General features: G+C 46.7%; 1 protein-coding gene across 16 annotated transcripts in view; it reads left to right on the top strand.

The window, feature by feature from the left end:
- Positions 1-27,835, top strand: part of TRAK1 (trafficking kinesin protein 1) — a 155,352-nt gene that overhangs the window by 106,638 nt on the left and 20,879 nt on the right. For all 16 annotated transcript variants that reach the window (XM_024982815.2, XM_024982814.2, XM_024982820.2 and 13 more), the window contains 10 exon segments: positions 8,658-8,734; positions 14,982-15,098; positions 17,817-17,917; positions 18,739-18,847; positions 20,693-20,771; positions 21,744-21,874; positions 22,750-22,824; positions 23,359-23,496; positions 25,988-26,064; positions 27,508-27,744. In XM_024982815.2, coding sequence (XP_024838583.1) covers positions 8,684-8,734; positions 14,982-15,098; positions 17,817-17,917; positions 18,739-18,847; positions 20,693-20,771; positions 21,744-21,874; positions 22,750-22,824; positions 23,359-23,496; positions 25,988-26,064; positions 27,508-27,744 — 1,115 coding nt within the window. In that variant the 5' untranslated portion in view covers positions 8,658-8,683.

Genomic DNA, 27,835 nt, shown 5'->3' on the forward strand with positions numbered 1-27,835 from the left:
AGGCACCCGGAGAAGCAGCTTGCTTGGATCACACAGCTGTCAGAGGCAGCATGGCTCTTTTTGTCTTCAGGAGAGAAAATGTCTAGGTTCTGTGTCCTTCTGGTCCCTGGAGGCTTGTGTGGTGCAGAAACTGACTTGATCTCAAGTGATTTCTTGCTGAGTGGTATTCTCTGAGGTGGGCTTTCTTGTTTTCCCCACATCCCTGAGATGGAGCAGGGTGGTCACAGTGCTGCTGAGCGATGATGCAGTGGTCACACCCCTCTGTGCCCGAGCTGTCATACCAGCTCCAGGAAGACACTGGTGAACAGTGGAGTTTTCTCATCACATCCTTGTGGTTTGTTGTGGGGCAGTTTCCTCCCGCTTTCTCGAGGAGGGGTCTTTGTCATGTTTTCTCACCTGGATGCTTCTGTGGCTGTCACTCAATTACCAGATTGATCACTGATTTCCTGGCAGGTATATTCAGGATGGCCTTCGGGTGGCAGGGTTTGAAAAGAGCATGTGGCGTGGTCTGGGGTTTACTGAGCCCTGAGACTGAGAGAGTGCACATCCCCTCATCAGAGGTGCCTGCTGCCAGTCAGTAGTCAGACTTTTGGACACAGGCCAGTTTTCAGGGGCTGAGCACTACCCAGTAATTATCATCTGCAAAAAGCCGGGATGCAAATGATGCTGTTAGACAGTGGGAACCCAGAGCTTGATGGAGTGCCTCGGGCAGGTGTCCAGATTCTTTAGTGAAGAATTCCAAGGTGAAGCACAGGAGCAGCACCAGTGGAGCTCATTCCTCCAGTCTGAGAGGGATTCCTCATTTCTCAGAGCCCCAGGGATCTCTGGGGCTAGAGGAGGAGGGCTGGGCCGTGTGGGGGATGTGCAGTGGCCTGCTGGTGGTTGTGATGTCTTGTGGGGTGGGAACGTCCACCCCAGAGAGAAAGTGCCATCAGGCCTTGGCTCTGGGGTCTGTACTGATACAGGGTGGCTTATAGGACTCTGCCCTGTAGGGTCACATTAGAGAAAGGAGCTGGCCTAGCTTATCAGCACTGACCTCACCTCTGTTACAAAGGTCTCTCTGCCCATTGGTTCTGTCACCTTGGTTTCAGCCTGGGTTTGTTTGATAGTATCCATGGATGCACCATGCATGTCCCTTGCTCAGGGCTCTTTCTAGGGTGGAGGTACCAGCAGCACCCCAGGGCTGGCAATGGGCAAAGCTGTGCATTTTGTGGTACCTGTTCCCCAGTCCCTAGCCATCTGAACTCCCTAAGAGCTTTTCTTGCCTGGCGCTTCCTGCTGATTCCTCTGTATTGTGCTAATTTGTCTTACCTTCTCAATTAGGGCTTAAATTCCTCAAGGGTAGGATTTATTTTGTTTACTCAGCTGTGCTTGCTGCTAAGTCACTTCAGTCGTGTCTGACTCTGCGACCCCATAGACGGCAGCCTACCAGGCTCTCCCGTCCCTGGGATTCTCCAGGCAAGAACACTGGAGTGGGTTGCCATTTCCTTCTCCAATGCATGAAAGTGAAAAGTCAAAGTGAAGTCGCTCAGTCGTGTCCGACTCTTAGCAACCCCATGGACTGCAGCCCACCAGGCTGCTCCGTCCATGGGATTTTCTAGGCAAGAGTACTGGAGTAGGGTGCCATTGCCAAGAGCCCCAATTTGGATGTCAAATAGAATCAGACCCTCTCATAGCTTTGTGACCTTGTGTAATTTCATGTCTAAAATGTGGGCTATGGTAGCACTTCCCTCCTAGGATAAATGTAGACATTGAAGGAGGTGGTAGACATCCAGCACTTTAGCAGACTGCTGGGCACGTGGTGAGCAGTCCATCAGTGAGCCATTTGGTTATCACCAACAAGGCCTTCATTAAATACCCTGGTGATGAATGGCCCCATGGGTCATCTCTGAGTGTTTCAGTCTAGGGCAGGGTGGATGATTGTAATTCCAACATACCGGGTTCAAGTCCATACTTATGTCCTGTCTGACTTTGGACAAGTCACTTGTCCCCTCTCTCTGCCTCACAGTGTCTCATGGAGGTCATATCTGTGTCACCGTGTTATACTGGTTTTAAGTAAAATAGTATTTGTAAACTGCTCCTGGTAGCTGTTGCTGCTGCTGCTAAGTTGCTTCAGTCGTGTCCAACCCTGTGCAATCCCATAGACGGCAGCCCACCAGGCTCCCCCGTCCCTGGGATTCTCCAGGCAAGAACGCTGGAATGGGTTGCCATTTCCTTCTCCAATGGATGAAAGTGAAAGTGAAGTCCCTCAGTCTTGTCCAACCCTCAGCGACCCCATGGACCGCAGCATACCAGATTCCTCCATCCATGGGATTTTCCAGGCAAGAGTACTGGAGTGGGCCTGTTGTAAATACTTGATAGTAATTTTCTTTTTCTTCCCAGTCTCTTCAGTAAGTTGCTCTGGTGCCCTGCTCTCAGACAACCCTGGCAAAGGAAAGTGAGCCAGTACAATCATCACACCCTAATCTCAACTGATAGTGATGCTGATGAGCAGGCAAATGTAGCCAGACTGCCCTGTCAGGTCTCTACTCTTGGCAAGTGACACCTCGCTCCCACCTCCCAGTGCATAGACCCAGCACCATGCAGATGCTGGTCATGACCAAACACACTGCCGTTAGCAATGAACTGGGCTCTGGGTTGGCCTTTGCCACCATGCCATCTCCAAGACTGTCCCTAAAGCTGTCGTGATCAGCCAGCACCTTTCACCTGTGAGGACTCGTGGCCAGCAGTCTGCCTGTTTGCTTCTGGCTTAGGACCACAACTGCTTATTAGTTGATGCCTTTCTGTTAATGCAGCTTCTTTCTTAGCAGCTTTGTGCCTCATCATATCACACTGGACTTGAACTTGGCCTGTTTCCAGACGTCTTCTTTTTTTATGCAGGAAGCCTGGTGGGGAGGGGATTTCTTTCTAAGATACATGTTCATCTGGAGGTGATGAGATATACACCAGGCTTTTATGTTTTCATCCCTCTCCGGGCCCTCTGGTTGGTTAGAAATGAGCCTTTCTTTGCAAACACTGGTCTGGGAGTAAAACAAACTCTTCCATTTTTTTGAGCGTCAACTATGTGTCGGGCCACCATGTGACTTGTATAGGTGGGAAGGGACATAGGTTTGTAAGAATTAGGTTCATTATGCTTCTGTCATTTTGGACATGGAGCCATTTAAACAGAAATAACAAGGAATTTGTTCTTTTTTCATTTTGTTCTAACTGCGGACAAATGAGCATTGTTTTTTATTACCAAGTACTGTAGTACTGTGGACCTCACTCTCTTCCTGTACACACATCAAGGGCTGCATGAAAATAGTTAGGTTTTACTTTTTTTTTTTTAAAGCCAAATCATGTGTGGAGAAGGAAATGGCAACCCACTCCAATGTTCTTGCTTGGAGAATCCAGGGATCGGGGAGCCTGGTGGGCTGCCGTCTTTGGGGTCGCACAGAGTCGGACACGACTAAAGCGACTTAGCAGTAGCAGCATGTGTGTCTTATAGGTCTTAGTAGTTAATACACTTGGGCTTCTGGGCCAAGTCTAAATTATTTTGAAAATAGATAATAAAGGGCAACAGCCAAGGGAAGGGCATGGCTGAATCTCCAAGAAGTGGCTGTGACTTGAGGAAAGTATAAAAGTGAAAATTAGAACGAGTGGGCATTATGGATGTATCATGAACTTCTGCCATCTAAGCAAATGCTATGAACAATTATCTAATTGAAAATAGTCTAGTCCATGTGGATTCGTTCATTTATGTGCCATTTATCAGTGCTGATTTTCTAATCACTGATTTGCTACTCCTAAACACTTTTGCTGTTTGAGAACATTCTTTTGGCTGGAGAAAGGCTCCATCATGAGATCAAGAAAGAATGCGTTTGTCATATTCTGTTGAAATGACTGGCTGTGACATATGTAGCCCAGGGATGCTTGTTTGCATATAATTTGATGATAACTTAAAATATTGACGTATAATTTACATACTGTAAAATCCACCCATTTTAAGTGAACAATTTATAGTGTTTTTTAGTAAATTTCCGGAGTTGGCAACAGTCACCATAATTCAGTTTTAGAACGTTCACATCTTGCCCTCTACCATCCCGCCTCGTAAGATCCTTCATGTCTATTTACAATTAATTCCCTTTCCCTACTTCTCATCTTGGATTTCCCTGGTGGCTCAGTCGGCAAAGAATTTGCCTGTAATGCAGAAGACCCCGGTTTAATCCCTGGGTCGGAAAGATCCCCTGGAGAAGAAAATGGCAACCTACTCCAGTATTCTTGCCTAGAGAATCCCATGACCACAGACTGTAGCCTGGCTACTGTCCATGGGGTCACAAACAGTTAGACATGACTCATCGACTAAAGCACCACCACTCCTCATCCCAGGGAACCACAGATCTGCTGCCTGTCTCTATAAGTTGCCTATACTGGATACTTAATATGAATGGAGTCATACAATATACGGTCTTTTATGTCTGGCTCCTACTGAGCATAAAGTTTTCATTTGTTTTCAATACCTTTTGGGGGGAAGTAGATTTATTTGGTAGAGCTTCCTTGTTCAGAAGTGGAACTTCTGTTTGAAATACTGTTCTCATGGAGAGAGAAACTTGAGATGGTTTATTATAGATTGAGTATCTGGAAAATTGGTGCTTGAAAAGTGCAGACTGCTTATACTGTTTAAAGCGTCATTTGTTAGTCCTCATTTCTTGGAAGAGGAAGCCCGAGACATAATTACCGGGTTTGCCCAGGGCCTCATGGCCTTGGTAGATTTTCCTATGAAAACCTGAGCCTCATGAGGCACCAGGGTCACAGATCTGACCTAAAGCACGGGCACTTTTTTCTTTCTTTATGCTTCTTAAACATTGTTGATTTGTGCAACCTCAGCCATGCCCTGGAATCCTCTATGGCTCCCTAATTTGGTACAGGAGCCAGACTGGCCTTGGCTCAGTCCCCAGCACATGCAGCTTTGTTTGCTGTGACCTTGGATCGGGTCCTTAACTTCTCTGAGCCTCAGTTTCCTCATCCTAGAATACTCATCATAATAGTGCCTACCCTGAAAGATTGTTCTGAGGGGTAAACAAGAAAAGCACATTAAATTCCTGGACATAACAGGGACTCCTTAAGTGTTAGCTGCTGCCTCTGCTAGGAGTCTCCTCTTACTTTGAAATTCACCATTTGCTAGCTGTGTGACATTGGGTGAGTTAGTTAACCTCTCTAGGCCTCAGTGCCTACCCTGTAGTATTTTTTGCTCTGAGGAGTAAATGAGATAATCCACCTAGAGGGCTAGGAACAAGGCCAGGCTGTAGTTAGCATGCTTGGTAAATGTAAGATGGTGCCATTATGAATTACTTTTAAAAGTTACCTCAAGGAGTACTGTATATTGTAGTCAAATATTTCCTGGAAAATATTTTAAGTAATGTTTTTCCCATCAGGGCATGGTCATTACAAAAAAATAAAGTACAAAAAAGAAAATTAAAATTTGCAGTTCTCTCCAAATGGCAGAAAGTGAAGAAGAAATAAAGAGCCTCTTGATGAAAGTGAAAGAGGAGAGTGAAAAAGTTGGCTTAAAGCTCAACATTCAGAAAACTAAGGTCATGACATCTGGTCCCATCACTTCATGGCAAATAGATGGGGAAACAGTGGAAACAGTGTCAGACTTTATTTTTGGGGGCTCCAAAATCACTGCAGATGGTGATTGCAGCCATGAAATTAAAAGACGCTTACTCCTTGGAAGGAAAGTTATGACCAACCTAGACAGCATATTAAAAAGCAAAGACATTACTTTGTCAACAAAAGTCCGTCTAATCAAGGCTATGGTTTTTCCAGTAGTCACGTATGGATGTGAGAGTATGGACTATAAAGAATGCTGAGTGCTGAAGAATTGATGCTTTTGAACTGTGGTGTTGGAGAAGACTCTTGAGAGTCCCTTGGACTGCAAAGTGATCCAACCAGTCCATCCTAAAGGAGATCGGTCCTGGGTGTTCATTGGAAGGACTGATGCTGAAGCTGAAACTCCAATACTTTGGCCCCCTGATGCGAAGAGCTGACTCATTGGAAAAGACCCTGATGCTGGGAAAGATTGAGGGCAGGAGGAGAAGGGGATGACAGAGGATGAGATGGCTGGATGGCATCACCAACTCGATGGACATGGGTTTGGGTGAACTCCAGGAGTTGGTGATGGACAGGGATGCCTGGCGTGCTGCGGTTCATGGGGTTGCAAAGAGTCAGACATGACTGAGCGACTGAACTGAACTGAATGGCTATTCTATTTTTTTCTGTTTATTATAAATCTACCCCCTTACCCCCTCACCATTGGGATTATATGTATTTTTGAAAATGTAACTGGAATAACAGCGCACATGCTTCCATAGTAGCTTTTCATTTCTGCCTCTGACTTCCGTGGCTGGGCTCTCAGGAACCTCAGAGCCTCCTGGAAGGCTCTGCATCGTTCTGTACCCCTCGCCTCCTGTCACCATGTACGTGGTGATGACATATGCCTGACTGGTTCATGCTGGAAAAAACCCTGGTCCAGGTGTAGGTTTTATTGGGTTCAGTTGTTAGAGCATGTTAAATCTTTAAAAAAATAGCTTTATAAAAGGGCAATAATACAACAGGTCCTTGTGGTGGTGGATACATGAGCCTACACCAGCGATAAAATCATATAAAGCTTAATATTCACATGTGCAGGTGCACACACTCACGCGTGTGCGTGCACACACACACACACACACAAGTTCAGGTAAAATGGAGAAATCTTAGTAAGATTCCTAGATTATAGCAATGTCAGTACTCTGGTTGTGATATTATTTTACAAAATGTTACTATCGGGTAAAACTTTGATAAAGGGTATATGGAATCTCTGTGTTATTTCTTACATCTGCATATGATTATCTACACATAATTAACTACAGTGATCTCAATTCAAAAAAATAGCTTTAAAATGTAAATATAATTTTCAGTTAATTCAGTTCCAGAGCAAAAAGCTGCTCTGAGTCTTATTCTCTTACGTTAGGGTAACATAGAGCCAAGATGAGTTTAAAATGTAGCCTGGTTGTCTTTCTTTCCAGGAAAGCCAAGGACCCGGTCCTTTGAAGAGAGCTAGGGTGGGCGTTAGCTGGCCCTGGTGTCAGCACAGCATAGGTTTCAGCATAGCGGCCTTTTACCCGTTGATGCCCCGGCTCGCCATACTCTGCTAGAGGGAGCTGGCTGGATGCCCTCTGGGTCTTGTCTGTACCGTTGCAGAGCATCACAGCCGTGCAGCATGAAAACCAACTCCTGTCTGCACCCTAGAACTCTGCACTTAAGGTTTCTTGTGACCTCGAGCTGATGAACTGCTTAGAGTAATTTGAGCTGGACTCCATCTCCATCAAGTTAAATTCTGGTTTTCACCAACCCTGTACATTTCCCTTGCTTTTCCTCCAGCCAGCGCCCGGAGGGTTTCTGCCATAAAGCTCTGGGCGGAGAGGCTGGCAGAAGAACCCTCCCCCATCCTGGCTCCGAGGGCCTGTGTTGGGAGGGTTTCAGATTTGGAACCAGATTTCAGGTCTCTTCCTTAAACTAGAAAATCATTCCATCAGATCCAGTTTCTCTGAGCTCACCCACTAGGATGATCTCTGCTTGCATTTATAAAATATTTAGAGACCTATTGCTTTCCAGCTGCAATTAGCCATTAGTGATGCTACTGAGTTTGGTTAGAAATACACTTCAATTCCCAAAGGCCTTGCCTGGGCTGTGACTGCAAGTGGGTTGTTGCGAAAGCTGAACTAAGTCTTTTACTCTTAAAAGAATTGTTTGTTAGAGTCTTAGTTATGAGGAATTACTAACAAGTTATTATTTGGCCCCTAAATGGCTGGTGTCAAAAAATTTTATGCTCTGGCTCTAAATCCATTTGCTTTCACTTCTTCCTCCTCAGAATGAAAGCCACGCTACCTCACGGTGTTTGGACTACAAATCATTTCCTTGCCATTGATTTAAAATAAAACAACCCTGAGATTTTTCTGGAGATGAAAGCCTTCTTTCAGTGCACACCCTTTTTCTCCAATGGAGAAACAAAGACATAGTCCTGAAGTGGCCTGGAGGCAGCCTCTTAAGATCTCTTAAGCAAATGGCATATGTTATGAAATACCATGTGTATGACTGTGTGTGTGTGGATTAAAAAAAAAAATCTGTCACCTCGGTTTTCATGGTTTGGAAACTAGTTGCAGAGACTTAGAATTTAGGCCATTTGGGGAAGAGGAGGCTGGGCCATTATGAAATTATCAGTTAATTTAAGACTGTTTAATAATTAATATTAAGAACTGCTTTGGAAAGGACCCACTGGGTCTGTGCAGAACGTGGGGTCTAGATCCTAGGGCTCTTTCTGGCGGTTTATATATCACTCTCTGTGCTGCTGATCCACTTCGGTTTGCTGACCGGATATGAAGCCAGACCCCTTTCCACTCCAGCGCCTTGCCCTCAGCAACACCCCCGAGTGTGCACGTGCGGATGTGCACGCACACATGCACACACACTATGCAGTGTCAAGACTTTGCAGTAATTAGTAGACCCCTGTCCCCTCACCCCACACAGCTTGGGGCTTTTCTCTGGAATCAAACCCAGTAAGGCTGAACCTGGCCAGACTTTGTCTGGCAGACTTGTAGCATCAGTAGTGACATGGTCATTTTTATTTCTTGCAGTTTTATGTGCTGAACGAGTTGGCCAGATGACTAAAACATATAATGACATAGATGCTGTAACTCGGCTTCTTGAGGAGGTAAGTGATTCGGGGAAAGGCAAAGAGTCATTTATACTTGACTGATTATAATTTATATTGCTTAAAGCAGACATTACTATTTTTCTTGGTGAAGAATGTCAGAAATTGAGCCCTCTCAAAGTATGATTCAGTGGCTTTTTATTTTTTGAGCTGGTAGCTATGTTGGCTTTAGTCACTGTAATTTTGTACAAGATATTTTGGATTTTAAAAGGAATGTATTAATAATGGAATAGGGTAACATTTAAATACTTGCTATAGAATACCCAGTTGAAGCTTTATAAGCTCTTAAAATATATACTAATGATATATATTAAATGTATATAAAAATTTCAGAAAAAAGACATCATTATCCATATCTTTGTAACGTTTTTGTTTTGTTGTGTGATGTTTTTACTTAGGTTAAGGGAATGTTACTATGCAGTGTCAGCATGGAAATAACCAAAACAAGCGTGGGAAGAAAAATTTAGGAAACTTGCTTAGGATCAGACAAGCTGCAGGCATTCTAGAGACTATGGTTTTCTCAATTTCTTCTCAGCATCCTGTTGACATTTGAAAATTAAGGTGCTCTGATGGTCTCTAGAAGCAGATGAGTATACTGTGTGTATCCCCATGCCTAGAACAGGCCAGAACATGGTAGTTCTCAGTATTTGCTGAATAAATGCCCATCTTTAAAACTTCTTCCACTCTCCCCACAAAATCAGGCCTCAAATGCAGAGGTGCTAACTTTTAGATCCTGGTTTGTGCTCTAGAATCTAGCATGATATGAGTCATGTGACTATTCATTAGCCCTTCTTGAGGAATAGAGTAGAAAGATACAAGGGACACAGAAATCCTCATTTTCAGTCAGTGGCAGGACAAAGCAGAAGTGTGGGACCTGAGGTTTTGTTCTTGGGTTGGGGAGGGTTTTTCACCCCATTTTTCATGTCTCTCTCTTTCCCTGTGCTCTTCCCTTCTGTACACCCAGTTTTCTCCTACCTGTTCTGAGGACAGGACCCTTCTGATCCACCCGCATGCCCCATTCCTGAGGGCTCACCTCCCCAGCTACCCACTTCCCTCTCATTCTCCTGAAGGCTACCCCCTGGTAGATCCACTGGAGCTGACACAGGGCAGGAGCTGAGACCCACTTGACCATCTGCATGTCAGGAAAGTCCCAAATTCCTCAGCCCCAAATAAGTGAGATTAGATTTTCTGGCTGTGTGACAGGGCCCTTGATGAGGCATTTTTGGGGGCACTGGCCTCTTGGTGGTTCTCCAGTTACATCCATCTGGGCAGCTGGCATTAGCCGCCTCGTACGCTAGCTTGGCTAACATCACCAACTTTCGAAAATGCTTTTTACAGGCCCCTTTCTGCTGTGTCCATTTTCCCCAACAGTGCCCTGTTTCTGAATCCACTCCTCACCCCATATCCAGTTAGTCTTCTGAAGGTGGTCCTGTGTCTGTGCCTTTATTATTTTTTTCCCAAGACTACTGTCACGGCTCCTGGAGCCCTGGCATGAGATTTTGAGTTTTCTCCCTTTCTTCTCTGCAACTGCCACCCTCCCAAACCCTCTGTAATCACCTGGTCCGCCCCCAAACCCGACACTCAGAACTCCTTGGCGTGGCATTCAAGGCCATCCACTTAACCCCATTCCTGAATCCTCTTCTTTCCTCTTCCCTGGTACCTTCCTCCTGCTCTCCTACCTGGGACCTTCTGCATCATTTGGCCCCTCTGTCTCTTCTTGCCTCTGAATGTCGTACTGCAGGGCTCACTGGGGACCTCTGAAGCTGCCACACACCCCCAGCCACAGGCAGTCCATGCCCCCACCAGCCCTGAGTTTGTAAGCCATCCTGTTGTTCTGTTTGCTTTGCTCTTCCAACTGGGTTGGTTAGAAGTTTCTCCAAGGCGGGAACCCTGTTGGATGATTTCCTTCTCCATTTTAATCTTGGAAATGACAGGCCTTCAATAAATGCCTGCCTCTGTGGTCATGCTGATTCATAAGGGTAAAGTTTGAGAATTAGCTGTTGTCGTGCATCATCTCATTAATTCTATGTTAGTTCTCAGAAGTAGATGCCATTGCTGCCCCATCCGACAGTGGAGGGACCTGCTCTTGAGGGAACAGAAGACGCCCGCCCACGTGGTACAGCTGTTTTCTACCCTTAGCTGCTGTGGCCCTGTTGCTTTTGGCTATAGTTGTATATTGCTCTGTTTATTTAGTTCTGGAGAGTATGGTTAGTTGATTGTCAGTGAGACATTTTTACTTTAAAAACATGAACTGGGTGACTTTTTTGTTTTAATGGGATGCTGTTTCAGTGAGTGTCCAGGGCCCAGGGTTCCCGGCTGCTGGTGAGTGTGAGCTGGCAGGGCTGGGTGAGGCTTTCACAGGGCCAGACCCATCTCTTCTTGGATATTTGAGGATTGTGTTCAGAGGAGACTGGGACTCCAGCCCAGTACTTAGATTCTGGTCATCAACAATTCACAGCTAATTTCCTAAATGAGTGTCACTGTATAAAAAGTATGTTGTCATGTTTTTTAAAAAATTGTTTGGGTTGTTGAAAAGAATATCTGTGGGGCAGTTTCTTCAGGTGACTCTTTGCTCTGCCCTCTTTGTTTTATTTTTAGCAGCTCCCCATGGCCATGGTCTGGGTGCCTTTGTGTGTTTTGTATACAACAGCACTGTATACATTGTATACGGCATTCCTCTCCTTCTCCTGATAAGAATCATGTCTGAGTTGCCGCCTTTCTTTGGAACTAGGCAGGGTTTCCTGGTTAAAGTCTGATTGCCCCAGTCACGTGACAGCTGTCCCAGGCTGTACTCTTCCTGGCTTTGGTTCTGTTTTGGTTTTGCACGGATGCCACGCACAGCCCTCAGCTGGCCCAAAGAGTTTGCATCTCATTGAAGGGGAAGAGGATTCCACGGCTTGCCCTGGCTTGCTGCTGCTTGGAATTTACCTTTGTGCAAAGCTGCCTCCTCCCCAGTTACGGAGAAGGTTATTCTGGGGGCCTCTTAGTCATGGTTTTCATCCTTAAATGGGTGAATGAGATGAGTCAACTGCTCAGTGTGGGAGGCCGGCGGTTCTCCATCTCCAGGGCCATGCCAGGCAGCTCAAATGCTCATTGGTAAAAAGGGCTGAGACGCAAGTCACAGTCTTTTAAATTTTCAGGAAAACTTTGATGTAGATAGGGGTAGGGAGAGCCAGATTGAGCCCCACCTGGCTGCCATCTCCTGCGGAATCGAAGAACCAGTTATTTTAATATCTTGTTTCCAAGGGTCACAGTGTGGTACAGTCTCATTTTTCTCACTGTAGTTTGGCCAGTGGTCATTTCCTACCTGCTTTCCTGGTTTTAGAAGTAAATATTTATCATGTGTTGGCTGGTTGTAAGAAATGAGACTCTTTTCATTCCTGAAATTCTTAAAGAGAAGCCCAGCCAGCCTTTTGCCTGAGCAAAACCAGAGACCTTCTCACAACCTTTTTGTTTAAGGTTTTCACTTCATCTCTGAATATTTTTGTTGTAACTTCCTTTTTTTTCCCCAGCAGAGCATTTTATTTATGTTACTATGAAGATTAGATTTGGGGTGTAGTCAAGGTGCGAGTCGTCCCTTTAGTAGGGCAAGGAGGCCTTGGGGGTCTGAGGTTTGGGGTGTATCAGCATAGGTTGGGAGGGCTGGGGGCCTTGTGGTTGAGCCCACCCCCACTTATTTCCTTCCCCTGCCTGCTCCCCATTCCTCTTGGGTGCTGGCTTCTGTGTGCCGTGGGAAGCCTTCAGTGTCCTTCATGTGCTCAGCAGTGCCTTGCTGAGCTTGTCTTTATCTATTATGATTTTGGCATGATTTGTTTGCACTGAAATCTGTGTATGAAATGCCTTTGTGCACAGGATCTTAGCAGCTCACAGAACAGTAGGCAGTGAGCCAAAGAGCATAAAACACCTGCTGGGGATTCAGTCTGAGGGCTTGTTCTAGTAGAGAGATTTAATAGACTGGAGTGAGAGTTATGGAGACCATGCTTTTTTGGACAGTGGGGCTACAGTTTTCACTGAGACGTAGCCAGCTGAAGGGCTTCCCAGGTGGCTCAGCAGTAAAGAATCCACCTGCCAAGCAGGAGACATGGGTTTGATCCCTGGATCAGGAAGATTATCTGGAGAAGGAAATGGGAACCCAGTATTCTTGCCTGGGAAATCTCAGGGACAGAGGAGCCTGGCATGCTGCAGTCTATGGGGTCGCAAAAGAGTCAGATGTGACTTGGCAGCTAAACAGCAGCAGTCAGTGGAAACCACCTGCACTGGCTGGTAATTTGGGGACAGCCTCTGGAGAAGTGGGACCTCACACAATCCCTGTGGGTCATTTCCTCCCAGTACCAACTATGCACAACTGTTGCATCTGAGAAATGATAAAGGGCCACTGAGATAAGGACTCTGCTTTGACGTGGAAGCCAGTGCAGATGAATGCACAGAGAGGGGCGTCTCGGTTGGTTGGGCAAACTCACTGGTCCCCTTTGTTCCCTGGGAGGGCATGAGGCGGAGGCACAGATGGGGAAGGAGTTGGAAGAATTTATGGCTCACTTGACATGACCCCCAGCTGTCTTCTGGGACAGTAGTGGCAGCAGTTACAGGTTTCAAGACCATGAAAGACTTAGGGGACAGAGACCATCGTTCACGTAAGAGCTCCAGAGAGTCAAATCACGATTGCATCCAGTCCCCCCACACTATGCTTTGCTCATAATTCACTGAAACTCCCATGATGAGCGAAGGAAGGTGTGTTCCTATTCCATTGCATGAAATAATTTGGTGGGTATGAAAAAGTTGGAATTAAAAGCTGCTTTTTGAAAAGTCTTACAACTCAATGAATCATAAAGCTGGAAGATTCTTTGAAAGAATCGTTCAGCTAGTCTGCCCCTCCACCCAACCTCTTCTCACAGACAAGGGAACCAGGCCCCAGGGATGTTCAACCGGAACCCAGACTCTCAAATTATACAGTAGAACAGTTCACATGAAGCAGTTAAACTTTGGACAGGTACCTACTCTAAGAAATGCCTCTTAGGTTGTAGGTAAATACGTGACAAGTGACATTTAAACATGAAATAATAACTTTCCTTTGTGGAATGCACCTTGGTATGTCAGTTCTGTGCTGTTGAATGTTGTTTAAAACAAAATGTCAGTTGCCATGACTAGAATGATTCTCAACCTACTGATGATTTATAATCTGTGTTTGGAAAGAATGGATCTAGAGGATCCTTGTTAAGTGTAAACCATAAGGTCACTTGGTTATCAGAAGCTAGGACTCCTCCCCAGCTTTTTTCTGCTCAAACTGCATGTCCCTGGTCTTCAGCTTTTTTACACCAAATGAGCAGAATAATTAGCATAGACTTCTAAGAGGATTTCACTTCCCAGAGTTCTCCTCCCCGTGCCAACCTATAAGTGAGCGAGTGAATCTTCATTTGGTGGCCAGGGGTTTCATCAGCAAGGATCAGTAAGTCTGCATTTGGTGATGGCATCCACCCCACTGTCTCCACTGTCTGGGGCCAGCTTTCCTCCCATAAACCCAGCTGGACCTTTATATGCCACTAAAGATTTTCCTCTGCATTGCTGTGCCCTAAATGTCAGCCGCTGAGCTAACAGAAAATTCTATGTCTGCAACAGTCTTTGTTTCTGAAGTAGGGTGATTTTATGCATTATTTCTCCATTCTTAGAACTGTTTCTTTAAAAAATAAAGTCTAAGTAACCATAAGTTAAAAAAAAATAACTGTATTCTATTTTAGAGTCACTTTAAATATTTTTGTTGCATACGCAGTGAATCTAAGGAACTCAGTAAATTCCATCTTAATTGAAGTATGCCAAAGAGGCTGCCTTGGCTATTTTAGCACACTTGGAATTTCTGGATTCACTCATTCATCCTGTAAATAGTTTCCAAGTGTTTCCCTCTCTGGGCACTCATGAGACTGTAGCCCAGCCCACAGGTAGGAAGACAGGTTATCAAATGATTACACAAAGACCAAAAGCAGTTGCATAGAAAGGTTTTGGGAAGCACGTTTTTTTCCTGCAGGGAGAGACTTGTTTTCATTAGATTGGAAGGTTCCTTTTCATTGTTTGGGGTCCGTGTCACTGAGTGAGCTGCTCTTTGAACATGTATCAGAGGCCAGTGCCTGGATGGTGAATCAGTAATCCATTATTATTGCTAAACGCCCTTGTTTTCTTTCATTGACACGGAGTCCTATGGGCTCCTGCTGGATGCATGGGTTTTCTCAATCTCTGTCCTCGCTTCTGTCTCTCACAGAAAGAGCGGGATCTAGAGTTGGCTGCTCGGATTGGCCAGTCGTTGTTGAAGAAGAACAAGACACTAACCGAGAGGAACGAGCTGCTGGAGGAGCAGGTGGAGCATATCAGGGAGGAGGTGAGGTGCTGGCGGCCTCTGCAGGACAGCCGTCTGCAAGGGCTTGGGTGCCGTGGGTACAGCCGAAGAAAGTGATGATGGAACAGGGTCCTGTTGGGGAAAGTCCAGCCCGGACACAGAGGGCTGACTTTCTGCCACCTCTTCTGATCATTTGTGCCTTCTGACAATGAGGACGGGATGGCCCAAGTTGGACCCGCCCTCGTGTGGTCGGTAGGCCCACAGTATGGACCAGTTGCAGTCCCCATCCTCCAAGAGTCCAGATCACCCTGTGGGCTGAGAAGGGTACTCAGAGCTTTGGCGAAAGTGCACACAGGCTATTCCAGCAAGGCGTGGGGCTCCCTGAGCCGGGGTGGGTGTGGGTGGGAGGAGAAGGAACCGCAGCCGGAGGCCAATCATGCCGCAGAGCGAGGCAGTGATGGCCCCTTCGTCAGTACAGCAGTATAATTTTGTGTTTGTAAGACAAAACGAAAAGTGGCCCATTGTTTTCATGGTAGAAACTCTACCATTTCAATGATACAGATCCCGGTGGGTGTCATCAGCCCCCATCATTGTGAACAATTTATGTGGAACTTGGGGGCTGAGGTCACAGCAGAGCAGCCCTGGTTTTCCAGCAGGATTGTGGTGTCGATGGAGGAGGAAGGCTGCAGGGTCAGGTGGGGTTGCTGCAGCAAGAGTTAGAAACTTAGAACCAGGTCCCATTTGGTAGCGTCTTTGCCATCATCTTGACTGTTCTTTGAACAGGGCGTTTGAACTGTGAGGACTCTGATTTGCTTTCCTTCTTCTCATTTCTTCTACCTTATTTTCTATCAGAAACTTTCCTAGTGGGAAGGGATGCTCTCATGCATGTCCCTAAGATGTACTGAGACCTATTCCTTATTAAAGCTATTCCCAGCTATTGTCTTGGTTTAATCATCATTTTGTATGATGAAATAGAGTAGCCACTAGGTAAGAAAAAGGTTTTTAAGGGTTTACTGACATTTTTACTGATTTTTCTTCTTCTTCCAGTTTTATTGAGATACAATTGACATACAGCATTATATAAAGACAGGTTTTAATCCTGGGTTCTCTTTAAAAGATGATGAGGTAGGTTATCTGCAGGGTAGGAATAGAGGCGCAGACTTAGAAAATGAACTTGAGGACACAGTGAGGGCAGGAGAGGGTGGGATGAGCTGAGAGAGTAGCACTGAGACGTATATACTACCGTGTGTAAACCAGATAGCTAGTGAGAAGCTGCTGGTGGCACAGGGAGCTCAGTTCGGTGCTCTGTGGTGACCTAAAGGGGTGGGGTGGGGAGTGGGGTGGAAGGAAGGCTCAGGAGGGAGGGGATATATGTATACACATAGCTGATTCGTGTTGTTGTATGGCAGAAACCAACACCACGTTGTAAAGCAATTATCCCCCAATGAAAAATTTCTTAAAAATAGAAAAAATGAAAAGAAAAGATGATGAGGTAGGATACTGATAAGGTATAAGAAATAAAGTTAACCCTTGCTTTCCCTGCCTCCAGCACCTTGATCTGAATCCCCTGTCTTCCACGTGTGAGAGAAGGTTAGCCTGCCCCCCTCCTTGGCCCCTTCTGAGCAGAGAGACATGCCATCAGGAACTAGGAAATGGTTCCCCATTGCCCTCACGTGCTGTTTCTCCACTTTGCTGCCCTTGCTTGGGGCTTCCTCACCTTCCACAGAGCACATCCTGCCCTATGAGGGTGGAAGTGCCTTTCTCTCCTTTGGGGAACCCTGGACTTTGAAAACTGATTTCCTTTAGCACATCATTAAATGATGTCTAGGTGTTGAAGCTGAAGCCTTTAAGCACCTAAAACTGGCTTTACTGCAGAAGATAAAATATATTTACTGTGTTATGTAGGAAAAGTTGGAATAAGCTATAGAACCCAAATCAAATTTGAAACAAGAAAGAATGAAAACAGTTACAATTCTCCTGCTGGTTGCCTGTTCATCAGTGCTGAATAGTGAAAGGGCAGGTGAACAATTTTATGACTCAGGTTTACTTTAAACCTGAGGTATAAATAAGTGTGATTTGTAGAACCGTGCCTACAGTACTTGGTATGGCCAGTTCCTGATGGTTGCCTCTTTTATTCCTGTATCTGGAATTCCTATCTTGTAAGCATTGAGTGCAAAGCAAGATCTGGCTATGCTTGGCCAGAATTCCCATGAGGGTGTAGCGGTCACAACATGGGGCTGTGAGATTTTCCAGGTGGAAGAACAAGGGCCGACCAGCTTGCTGCCCACCTAGCTAGCTGCCCACCCAGAGCTGGCCTCGCCAGGTTCCTGATCTGAGGTGGGATTTGGTTTGGGCAGAAGTAAATGACTTCCTTCATTTGATAACACGGTCCACCTCTCTGGGTATCTTCCCAGTTGTCATCTGTTTACTTGCAAAGCCCATATGCTGTCTCATCTCCCCACCCCCACCCCATCCATCATTCTAGCACCTTCTTGTCCCCTCTCACCTCTTCTCCATACCAGAGTAAAAACTACAAATTTAAGTGAGGGGTTTTTTGCCACAAAGTAATTGATCATATGTTTCTTAGATAGGATCAAACTCAACCCTTTGTTTTCCTTGAATAGCACAAAATCAATGATGTGCCTTCACTTTGAATGAGGAATTTTAAAATACTGTCACTGGGCAGGAGGTGTTTAAGCATGAGTGGGGATGATGTCTTGTTTGGAGAGTGTGTGATGGGTCTCAACTGGGTATGTGCAGGTGTCACAGCTCCGGCATGAACTGTCCATGAAGGATGAGTTGCTTCAGTTCTACACCAGCGCCGCGGAGGAGAGTGAGCCGGAATCTGTGTGCTCCACCCCGTAAGTCACAGAGGGCCTGTCTCCAGAGGCCAAAGCATCGCCGGCTGTGGTCCATGACCTTGGAGTTGCCCAGACAGGGTCACCTTCACTGGCAGCACAAGCCAGCTGCCCTTGGCCTTCTCCAGGCCAAGCATCTGAGTGCCTCAGACAGATTGATTTTGCTTTTCTGATGGGATTTTAGATTTCCTCTTCCTGGGTCTTTCACAGCTTAGTTGTCAGTGTGGATTGATCAGGCCTGGCTGTGAATGAGTAACAGTCTGGGCTCTGCTGTTGGAGGGAATACGGGGGCCAGCAGTGCTGTGGGGGCTTTTTGGGGTCCTCTTCTCCATCAGCAGAGTCTCCTATAAGGAACATGAACTCTAGAGCCCAATGACCCGAGTTCAGATCTTGGCTCTGGGGCTCACTGCTGTGTGCCCATGGCCAAGTTACTTAACCTTTCTGTGCTTTACCCCCTCATTGGTAAAATGGGGGTAATAATAGTAACTTAGTAGTTAGGGCTGTGAGCACTGATTGAGTTCATACATATAGAGTACTTAAAATAGTTCCTGACAGATAGAAGGCATCCCAGAGTTATGCAGGCTTGAAATAGAGTTGGTTCCCCAGAAATCTGAGGCAAGGTGGCAGCCAAGGGTTGGGATGCGGGACTGAAGTGATGCGAGCTGTGCTGTTTCCCTGGGGGCGAGGGAGAGGCCTGATGGATCATTGTCACACCCACACCCGCGCGAGCCTTCCTTGAAAGCCGCCTCTGTGTGCTGCCGTGTGGTTTGCCAGGTGGCGGGAGGCAGTGTCTCCCTCCCTACGAAGTGGACTTTCTCCCCCAGGTTGAAGAGGAACGAGTCGTCCTCCTCCGTCCAGAATTACTTCCACCTGGATTCTCTGCAAAAGAAGCTGAAGGACCTTGAAGAAGAGAACGTTGTACTTCGATCCGAGGTGAAGTGCAGTCCCTGCCCTGTCCCCCCTCTGCAAGGGTGGTGGCCCTGCATGCTTATCTGGCAAGTAGAGCCGTGATTACAGCCCTGCTGTTCTCAAGGGTGACGGTCTGTGGAAGGGCCACCTGGCCCGGGGTCACGGCCACACCAAGTGCCCAGCGGGCGTGCCTCATTCATGAGCCAGGCAGCACACACCATCCTGCTTGCGGCAGACGGACAGGTGAATTGTGCAGTGTGAGGATGGGTAAGAGTGGCAGACCCTCCTCCTTCACGGTTAGGGCAAAAGCTTCTGGAAGGTGGGGCCTTGCTCTGGTGGTCTCCAGCTCGGATGTAGAAGCAGCTCGGAGGCCTGGTGTGAGAGCCTTGTTCTCATGCTACTGCAGGTCAGGTGTGCTCAAAGAAAATAGTACTTGGGAACTTGGAGACATATTTCTTAGACAACTAACTTTAAAAGGTTGAGCCGAAGCAACTTGGGAACTCATGCTTTTGAGTATTTCTGATTGGCTAGTCACTGTGGTGGGTACTTTGCCTGCTTTCTTTTAAAAAAATAATGTCTTCATAACAAGGCTGGAAAAACATTGGGAAAACCAGGACCCAGGCTGCTAGGTATTTTGATTGCCCAAGATGTTGCAAATTAGTAAACAACAAAGCCAGGGTTTATAAGTCTCTGACTCTAAACCCACATAATTTCCCTTTACCCACTGCCCCTATCCAGAAACACAGATACGTGGAGATTTAGTGTTTTTTGTTTAATTATCAGTGAGCTTTTGCTCTCCAGCTAGAGGTTTGGTTCAGCCCTGTTATCAGGCCCTTGGTTTGTCAAGTTTGAGCTGCAAGCTCACCTAAGCTGGCCCAGGGCTCCCCAAAGTCCCTCAATATGGCAGACCACCTGTCACCTTGAACTTGCCTCACTTATTGCAAAGAGCCTCATGTCTGGGCTTAACAAGATGCTCTTATGCCTGAGAAAAGGGTCATGTCTCTTAGCCCTCATCTCTTTCAGCCCCTCATTTACTGATAAGAGACATAAACCCAGAGTGATCAAGAGAGTTACCCAAGCTTTCTCTGCCAGCCAGCAGCTGAACCAAGACTCCAGTCCAATTTTCCCCATTCTGAGTTCCAGCATCCACCCTAAGTAAATGCTCTGGCCCCAGGCACAGTCCGTGGGCCCTCTGTTGGAGTTGTCACGTAAAGCAAGCAGAGGGAATCTGATCCCAGCCATAGATTCTGACTCTTCCACCTAGCTTTTAGGACGGTGATGTCTCTGGGGCCAGGACCTGAGAGCTCAGAGATACCTCTCTACCTGGGGCATTTTCTTGGAGCCTTCAGATCTCTGTCTTCCCACCTTTACACCCAGGAGCAAAGCCATCCAGAGTCCAAGCATAGCTCCTAGGTCTCTGAACATTAATGCTTTCATATTGTATCTTGTTTTGGCTCCCCTGAAAACAGCAGGACAGATTCCCACTTGTGAACCTCAGAGGACCATACCTAGCACATAGCAGGTGTGATAATTGTTAACGCTTCTTATTGTGGGGCTTATCCTTAGAATGCCCACTGTAGGCAGGGATGTGTCATAGGCTGTTTTGGGTCACAAAGGGATCCGTGACTGTGAGCCCGGACAGACACACATGAACAGACAAGTGGACTTAATAGAGGGGCTCACAGTTTCAGTAACTGCTTTGCGTGGTGCCCTCTAGTGGTTGGGATTGACTTTCTGTATCTGAGGGCGCAATGGTGACAGCTGGGGAGATGCTGAAGGGCAGCATTCCAGACCCAGGTTAGCCCTTGCTGCCTCACCTGGCCTGTCCAGGTGTGACTGTGGGGCCTCTGACCTGAGCCCTGTCCACAGGCCTGCCAGCTAAAGACGGAGACCATCACCTACGAAGAAAAAGAGCAGCAGCTGGTCAACGACTGTGTGAAGGAGCTGAGTATGGCCCGCCCCCTGCCTCTCCTGTCCCCCACCTTTTACTTTTCCCATCGGCTGTCGTTAAGACTGGATGGATTTGCATCACTTGACAGAATGTGGTCTTCCTGCCAGCCTGGGTTCATTAACATTTTTTTCCTGAACACTAGAGGCCTCCCCTGATCTTGTGTGACACTCCTCACCCTCATTTACAACAAACTGGGTGGGAGGTTGTCAGCCATACATTCTCAGTCTCTCACCAAAATGGCTATTTAATTTTCATTGTGGCTTTCTGCAGGAATCTTGGTTATTTAATGGCTAAATTAGGTCCAGCTTTAGAGTCCTGAACTGGAGATGTGGAAAAATAACTTTCTAGTCATTTGATGTGTGAACCTTGAGGCAGAGTTCTCAGCTTTGCAAATATTATGTGCCTTCCCCCACCCTCTCCATGATAAGTTTACACATTAAGATCAGACAAAAAGGCAAACAGAATATTTTGAGCGTCAGCAAAATATCAGTGAAACACACCCTATGTTTAAATCTAGTAAAATGAGTTATGGCTCTGAATATGGGCTGAAAACACCCAGGGGAATTGTGTTATGCACACAATAGTTCCTTTCTAGAACAAAGTGCAGCAGGAGCCCCTGTCACTGGTGATGTGTTTGTATAGAACACGTGGAATTGGTCAGAGTCGCCTTCTGTTTGGTGTGGTGCCTCCGGGCTGACCGCCAAAGCCTGCCTGATTTTCTCTGGGGAGGTAACTCTAGGTAGTGAGGTGAGGCTCCCATTCTGACCCTAGGAGCCACAGCTAGGGGTTGGTTCCTCCTCAGGACAGACCAATCCCATAGAGGAAGATGGGGACTCTCCCTCCAAGCTCATCATCATGTACCCTCTCCACTTCTCCCCCTGTCTTGTAATAATGACTTTTTTTTTCCTTGTACAAACCACAAAGAAACCATTGTCTCTGTTTCTTGTGATTGTTGTTTCTTGGTCAAAGGGGACGCCAACGTACAGATTGCCAGCATCTCTGAGGAACTGGCCAAGAAGACAGAGGATGCTGCTCGCCAGCAGGAAGAGATCACACACCTCCTCTCCCAAATAGTTGATTTGCAGAAGAAGGCGAAAGCTGTAAGGCTTCTGTTTCTCTGACAGTTCTGAGATCAAGAAGGGGGCCATTTACCCCAAAGACAGTGCCCTTTGGATTCATATTTTAGGAAATTGTGCTGTCCATTGAGAACTTTTGTTAAAGCTTAGCAGATTCAATAGCATAAAACTGGTTACCCTGAATTGGCAAGGGGATTATATTTATCACTATCTGTTTTCCTAAGAAGAATCTGCAAATGAATAGAATTCATTAAGACATGTAAAGGTGCTATAAATAGAGAGTTTGGGAATTTAAGGTATAAATCATCTAGGTTAGCATTTCTCCTTACACAGGGCACCTGTATGTTCTGCACAGAACAATGTCCCCATTTGATTTAAGATGAAGCAGCAAAAAACCAATTGTTTCCCACGTCAGGCCTTTGCTAGAACCTCAAGGTGAAAGACTTCCAAAAAGCAGCTGTGATTATGGAAGTTCTTGCTTAGTCGCTAAGTCATCTCTGACTCTTTGCAACCCCAGGGATTGTAGCCCACCAAGGCTCCTCTATTCAGGGGATTTCCCAGGCAAGAATACTGGAGTGGGTTGCCATTTCCTTCTCCAGGGGATCTTCCCGAGATCGAACCCGCATCTCCTGCATTGGCAGGCTGATTCTTTACAGAATTCTTCCCAGAGCCACCAGGGAAGCCCAACTATGGATGTGGAGGTGGGCAATAGGGAATGAATACAGACACAGGAAAGACGTTGCCTTCAAAACTGAAAGACAAAATTTTACTCCAGTATAAGATAAAAATCTCCTTGTGGATATATGATAGGATCATATGGATCAGTTAATAAGAGGGAAAATGTTAGACTTTGCTAAGTGTCTTAAAAGAGAAGCTGACTTCCCTTTGCCACACTCTAGTGTGCAGTGGAAAATGAAGAACTCGTCCAGCACCTGGGGGCTGCCAAGGATGCTCAGCGGCAGCTCACGGCCGAGGTGAGTGGCTCTCCCTCATTTCATTAGGCCCCCATCCCAGTTGGGGCGCATCAGCCTCCCTCTGACAGGCTGTGGGTCCCATCCTTCTTAGCGACTGTTTTGATTATGAATTGAATGTCATTCTTACTCCTAAGGCAGCTCCCAGTTCCACTGACGCTGGTCACGAGCACCTGGGAGGCTGGGCTGTTCACCAGCCTGGAGCCTGGCGTGCACGGGCTCCTGACAAACATTCCAATAAGGGAGAGGACACCGAACATGGTGTGCAGAAGGAACCCCATTCAAAGATGTGGCAGGAAATGAGGGAGTGATGGTTTGCCCTCTCGTTTGTTTTGTCTCAGGAGATTTCTGAGTCTGCAAGCCTTCCCCAAGTTCTAGAGAAACCGTGCCTTGAGGACTGTTTGGCCTCAGGCCACAGGACAGCTGGTCCTGCTGGGGGGCCAGGACATCTGTTAGTGGTCCTGGGTCTTCCGGGCTCGTGGGAGGTACCTGGTCTCACCATTCCAGCCCTCTCTGCTCTTTCCTGGTCTCCTGCAGCTGCGCGAGCTGGAGGACAAGTACGCGGAGTGCATGGAGATGCTCCACGAGGCCCAGGAGGAGCTCAAGAACCTCCGGAACAAGACCATGCCCAACACCACGTCCCGGCGCTACCACTCGCTGGGCCTGTTCCCCATGGTGAGTGCCCGCCTGCCACCTGGCCACCCGCCTCCCACCCTCAGGCTAGCAGGCGCTCCTGGGAGGAGGGCAGGTCTGGAGCTGAGTCTACGGGTGGCTGGCTTCTCCCTTTTACAGCTTGGATCTGGATCCAAATTGAGGGCTTGTGAGCCCAGCCAGTAGCTTGTTAACCACATGAGACAAGTTGGTTCTTTATTTTCCATCCCTCTGAATCTATCTTTTTTACCCCTGCCCTTAGAAGATAAATTTAGTAGGAAATGGATTTTGTAGGCACCTCAGATATTTGGAAGATGCTATTTCTACGTTATTTTTTTCTGTAGAGTATGTGCTATTTGGGCCCCCAAGTGCATTCCAGAATTCTTAAGTTGCCTTCTGGTTCTACTAGTTCTTTGTATGCTTATTAACAACTCTCCCAACTAGTTCTGGTATCTGTAATATGAAAAAATATTTCCCTTTGTGCTCTGTGCAGTATTTTTATATTTTTTATATTATTTCCCCACAATCTTATTTTTTTTAGCTCTGGCCTGATCTGTTTCATGTTTATTCCTTAGGGGAATGTGGTTGAGAAGAGGGCTTTCCAGGAGGCTGACCTCTCCCTGGGTAAGGGTGGTTGGGTGGCACAGGGTAGAGCCCCTCTGCTGGTCATTTCCCAGTGATATTTGGTTGGGGAACTTTCTCATTTTATCTTCTTCTGTCAAACTAGGACCCCTTGAAGGTGGGGGCCCGTGTCTTATTTTCTGTTTCCTCTTTCCCTCTCTTTAATACTCTGCACCTGGCACAGTGCTTGGCATGTGGTAGAGTCACAGGTCCTCACTAGACATTAGATCTGGGTGGCTGAATCACAGACTGAAAAACCAACCACCAAGAAGTTTCCAGGCTCTGTTTCAATGGTTTGATGAAATACCAGTTCTCTCTGAGAAGAGAATAACTTTTGAGGAAAAGCCCCCTAAAATGAGACAGGCATGGAGGGGTGTATAAATATTTGTGAAACTTGGTCCCTTTGAATTGACCTTTACTCGGGGCTCTTATTCCTCCCTACCCCTACCCCATTGCTGATGTTGTTACCCCAACCCCTTGCTGTCTGGCCCAGTTTTCCTAAATCATAGTCTCCTTTTTTCTCCTCTGATTTCACATATAAAGTCAGGCTGGAACTCTCTCTCAGCCTGACTGAAATCTAAGGAAAACCAAAAAGAAAGACACAACATCAGCAGTCACCTTTCCCAGGAGCACATGGGTGATTCAGTGATCCCAGTGAAGGCAGCCAAGGACATTCTGTCCCCCGAATCCGCTGATCTCGCACTCACTACGCTCGGCTCACAGACGCCCCATGTGGCTTTGTATATCCCCTGCCTCGCTTCTCCTTCTTCCCGGCTTCTCGTCTCCTGGGGCCATCTTGTTTCCTGTATTCCTGGGATTCACCCTCCTGCGTTCCCCGCTCTCAAGGACAGATGTATTTTAAAACTAAACCATGCCACAAGCAAAGCTGAGTTGAAGGTCTACATGGATTTCTTTCTGAGAGACTGAGTTTCAGCTTGTATTATTTGCTGAGGTGGAGCTTTTGTTTGCCTTTTTCTGCTGTTGGCAGAGCTCAGTTTTTGAAGACGGCTATTTATAAAGTGCATTATGCATGAAAAGTATTTAAGGCAATCTAAAGCTTGCATCATGCCCATGCTTCTGGAGCAGAACACTCGGATCTGCTTCCCTTGCTCCCAGCCCCTTCTAACTGCTGAATAAAACAGTGAGTAGCAGTTTTTCTCAAGTATGTCCCCAATTCTCTCACCTTATGGCAATAGTTCTTAATCTGGGATCTACAGACAGGATTCAGGGGGCCTGTGAACTTCAGAGGAAGATTTTATTTTTTCTGTTCATTAATCCCTAATTGCACTTGGTGTTTCCTTCCCTTATGAAGGTAGGTAACAAACCACAGCAGCTGCGGTAACAAGCACAGCAGCACAGTCATCTCTGGGACTTTGTCATCCATCAAATTCACAGGTCTTATCATAATAGCACTTGTCAGTTGCCACAGATGTCCCAAAATACGACCTGTGCTAATCTCCTGCTCAGAGCGACAGTTGTTACCAGTTACTCTATCACACTTAACTGTTATTAACATTTTAGTAATTAACTCAATATATCTGGCTTCCTCTTTAATCCTGATTATGTCATTCATTTATAAACATCATTCTGATGCTTCATCGCCTAATCCATAGCGTCCAGCACTCCCCTCCTTGCCTCCACCCTTGGACCTTACTTCCCACTAGCTTGTCTTTTTTTTTTCTCCTTCATCTCCTGACTCTTTACTCTGAAGTCCCCTTTTGGAGGGCTGGACGGAGCTCCCCATGTGCTTACCTGCTCTCGTCTCCCTTCCCCTGGAGCACCTGGCTGCTGTCTCTTCCCTGGCCACCCTTGCAGGGGCCACACACTCGTATTCTTTTCCAGAGACAGAGCACTTGAATTGCTCACTCGCTGTGTGTCTCCCGGCTTTTCCCAGGACTCCCTGGCGGCGGAGATCGAGGGAACCATGCGCAAGGAGTTGCAGCTGGAAGAGTCGGAGTCGCCAGACATTGCGTAAGGCCTTGGTTCTCAGCTCCCAGGGGCTGTGGGATGGGCACCAAAGTGCACTGTGGTCCTTCCACAGATGATCCATATTAAGGGAAGTTAGAGAATGAAGCCAACAACAACATCCTCCTTCCAACTGGCTCCTCTGGTTGGGTTTTAAATACATATTATGAACTTGTGGAAAGTTGGGGAAGGACAGATGTGTTTCCCATCTCTTGTCACACAGGCTCTGTCTTGACACCCCCACTCACTTTTATCTTTCTTTTTGATGGAAAACATTACTTTAAAATATTTTTAACATCTGTTAAGGAAAGAAAAATAAGATGCAGTATGAGATACAGAGAAGGGCTCCCCAGGTGGCTCAGTGGTAAAGAATTCACCTGCCAATGCAGGAGACACAGGAAACTCGGATTCGATCCCTGGGTCAGGAAGATCCCTTGGAGAAGGGAATGACGACCCACTCCAGTGTTCTTGCCTGGAAAATCCCATAGACAGAGGAGTCTGGTGGGTTACAGTCCGTGGGGTCACAAAGAGTCGGGCACGACTGAGCACACATGCATGTATGTGTGAGGTACAGAGGGCTCTTTGGGAAGGTGTGAGCAAGGCTTCCATTTCCTTTCTGCATACCTTTAGGGGTGTCAGCCTTTATCATCTCTCTTGCTAACTTGAGACCTTGCACTTGACCTGCTTAGAGGTGTAAGAAACCTGGAGTTTGATTTAATCAAGTTTTCTCTGTATCCAAATGCCACAGACAGAACTTGGAACCCCAGGAGCAACCAGTGTCCCTAAACCTCAGTGCATGTTTGAAGCCCTTTGCAACCCAAAAAGAAGCAGCCATTACAGAAACACACCTACCGTTTTCTCCTTAAAAGGGAACAAGTGAACATCAGTGCAGTTCTGCTCTTAGAGATGGCAGTTTCCGGTGGGGGGGTGGGGCGGAAAAGAGACTCGTCTAGTGTTTATCATCTCATTATAGACGTTTAAGACTAACTTGAAGTCTTACTCTTTTAAAAAATATGAATGGTTGACAAAGACTCATTCTATAAAAATGTTCTGAGCCCTGCTATATGCTGAGCAGTAAACACTGCCCTCCTGAAGTTTGCATTCTAGAGACTATCAAGAAGAAAAGTAGGTGGGAGACAAAAGTTAGTGTTAAATATGTTTGTAGGTCAAGCTTAGGGGAAGTAGGAGGCAGTATCACTCTTGCTAGCATCACCTTTAGGACACAACCATGTAGTGAAGCCTTGAATTCTGTGGGCGTTGAATCTCTTGAATTCCACCCAACACCCTAAGAAACATATGGAAGGTACAGGGTGGCAGGTTGCTTGGGGGTCACAGTGGACCTGCTGCCTGCTGCCTGTTGGGTCCTCAGTGAATAGGGTTGGGAGGGTTGAACTCCAGGGTCATTCCTACAACTGCTTAGTCTTGGATGATGTTGTGCATTCTCCCTAGTCACCAGAAACGAGTCTTTGAGACCGTGAGAAACATCAACCAGGTCGTCAAGCAGCGGTCTCTGACCCCGTCCCCCATGAACATCCCTGGCTCCAACCAGTCCTCAGCCATGAACTCCCTCCTGTCCAGCTGCGTCAGCACCCCCCGGTCCAGCTTCTACGGCAGCGACGTCAGCAACGTGGTCCTGGACAACAAGACCAACAGCATCATCCTGGAAACAGAGTCAGCCGAGCTGGGGTGAGCCAGCTGGGGACTTTTATCTTTCTGTTTGGGGGATAGGTAGGGGGTGAGTGAACACAGTTCCAGTCATCAGAAGAGGGAGGCCTGA

The sequence above is a fragment of the Bos taurus genome, chromosome 22 (genome assembly GCF_002263795.3).
Source record: "Bos taurus isolate L1 Dominette 01449 registration number 42190680 breed Hereford chromosome 22, ARS-UCD2.0, whole genome shotgun sequence".
NCBI classification, from domain to species: Eukaryota; Metazoa; Chordata; class Mammalia; order Artiodactyla; family Bovidae; genus Bos; species Bos taurus.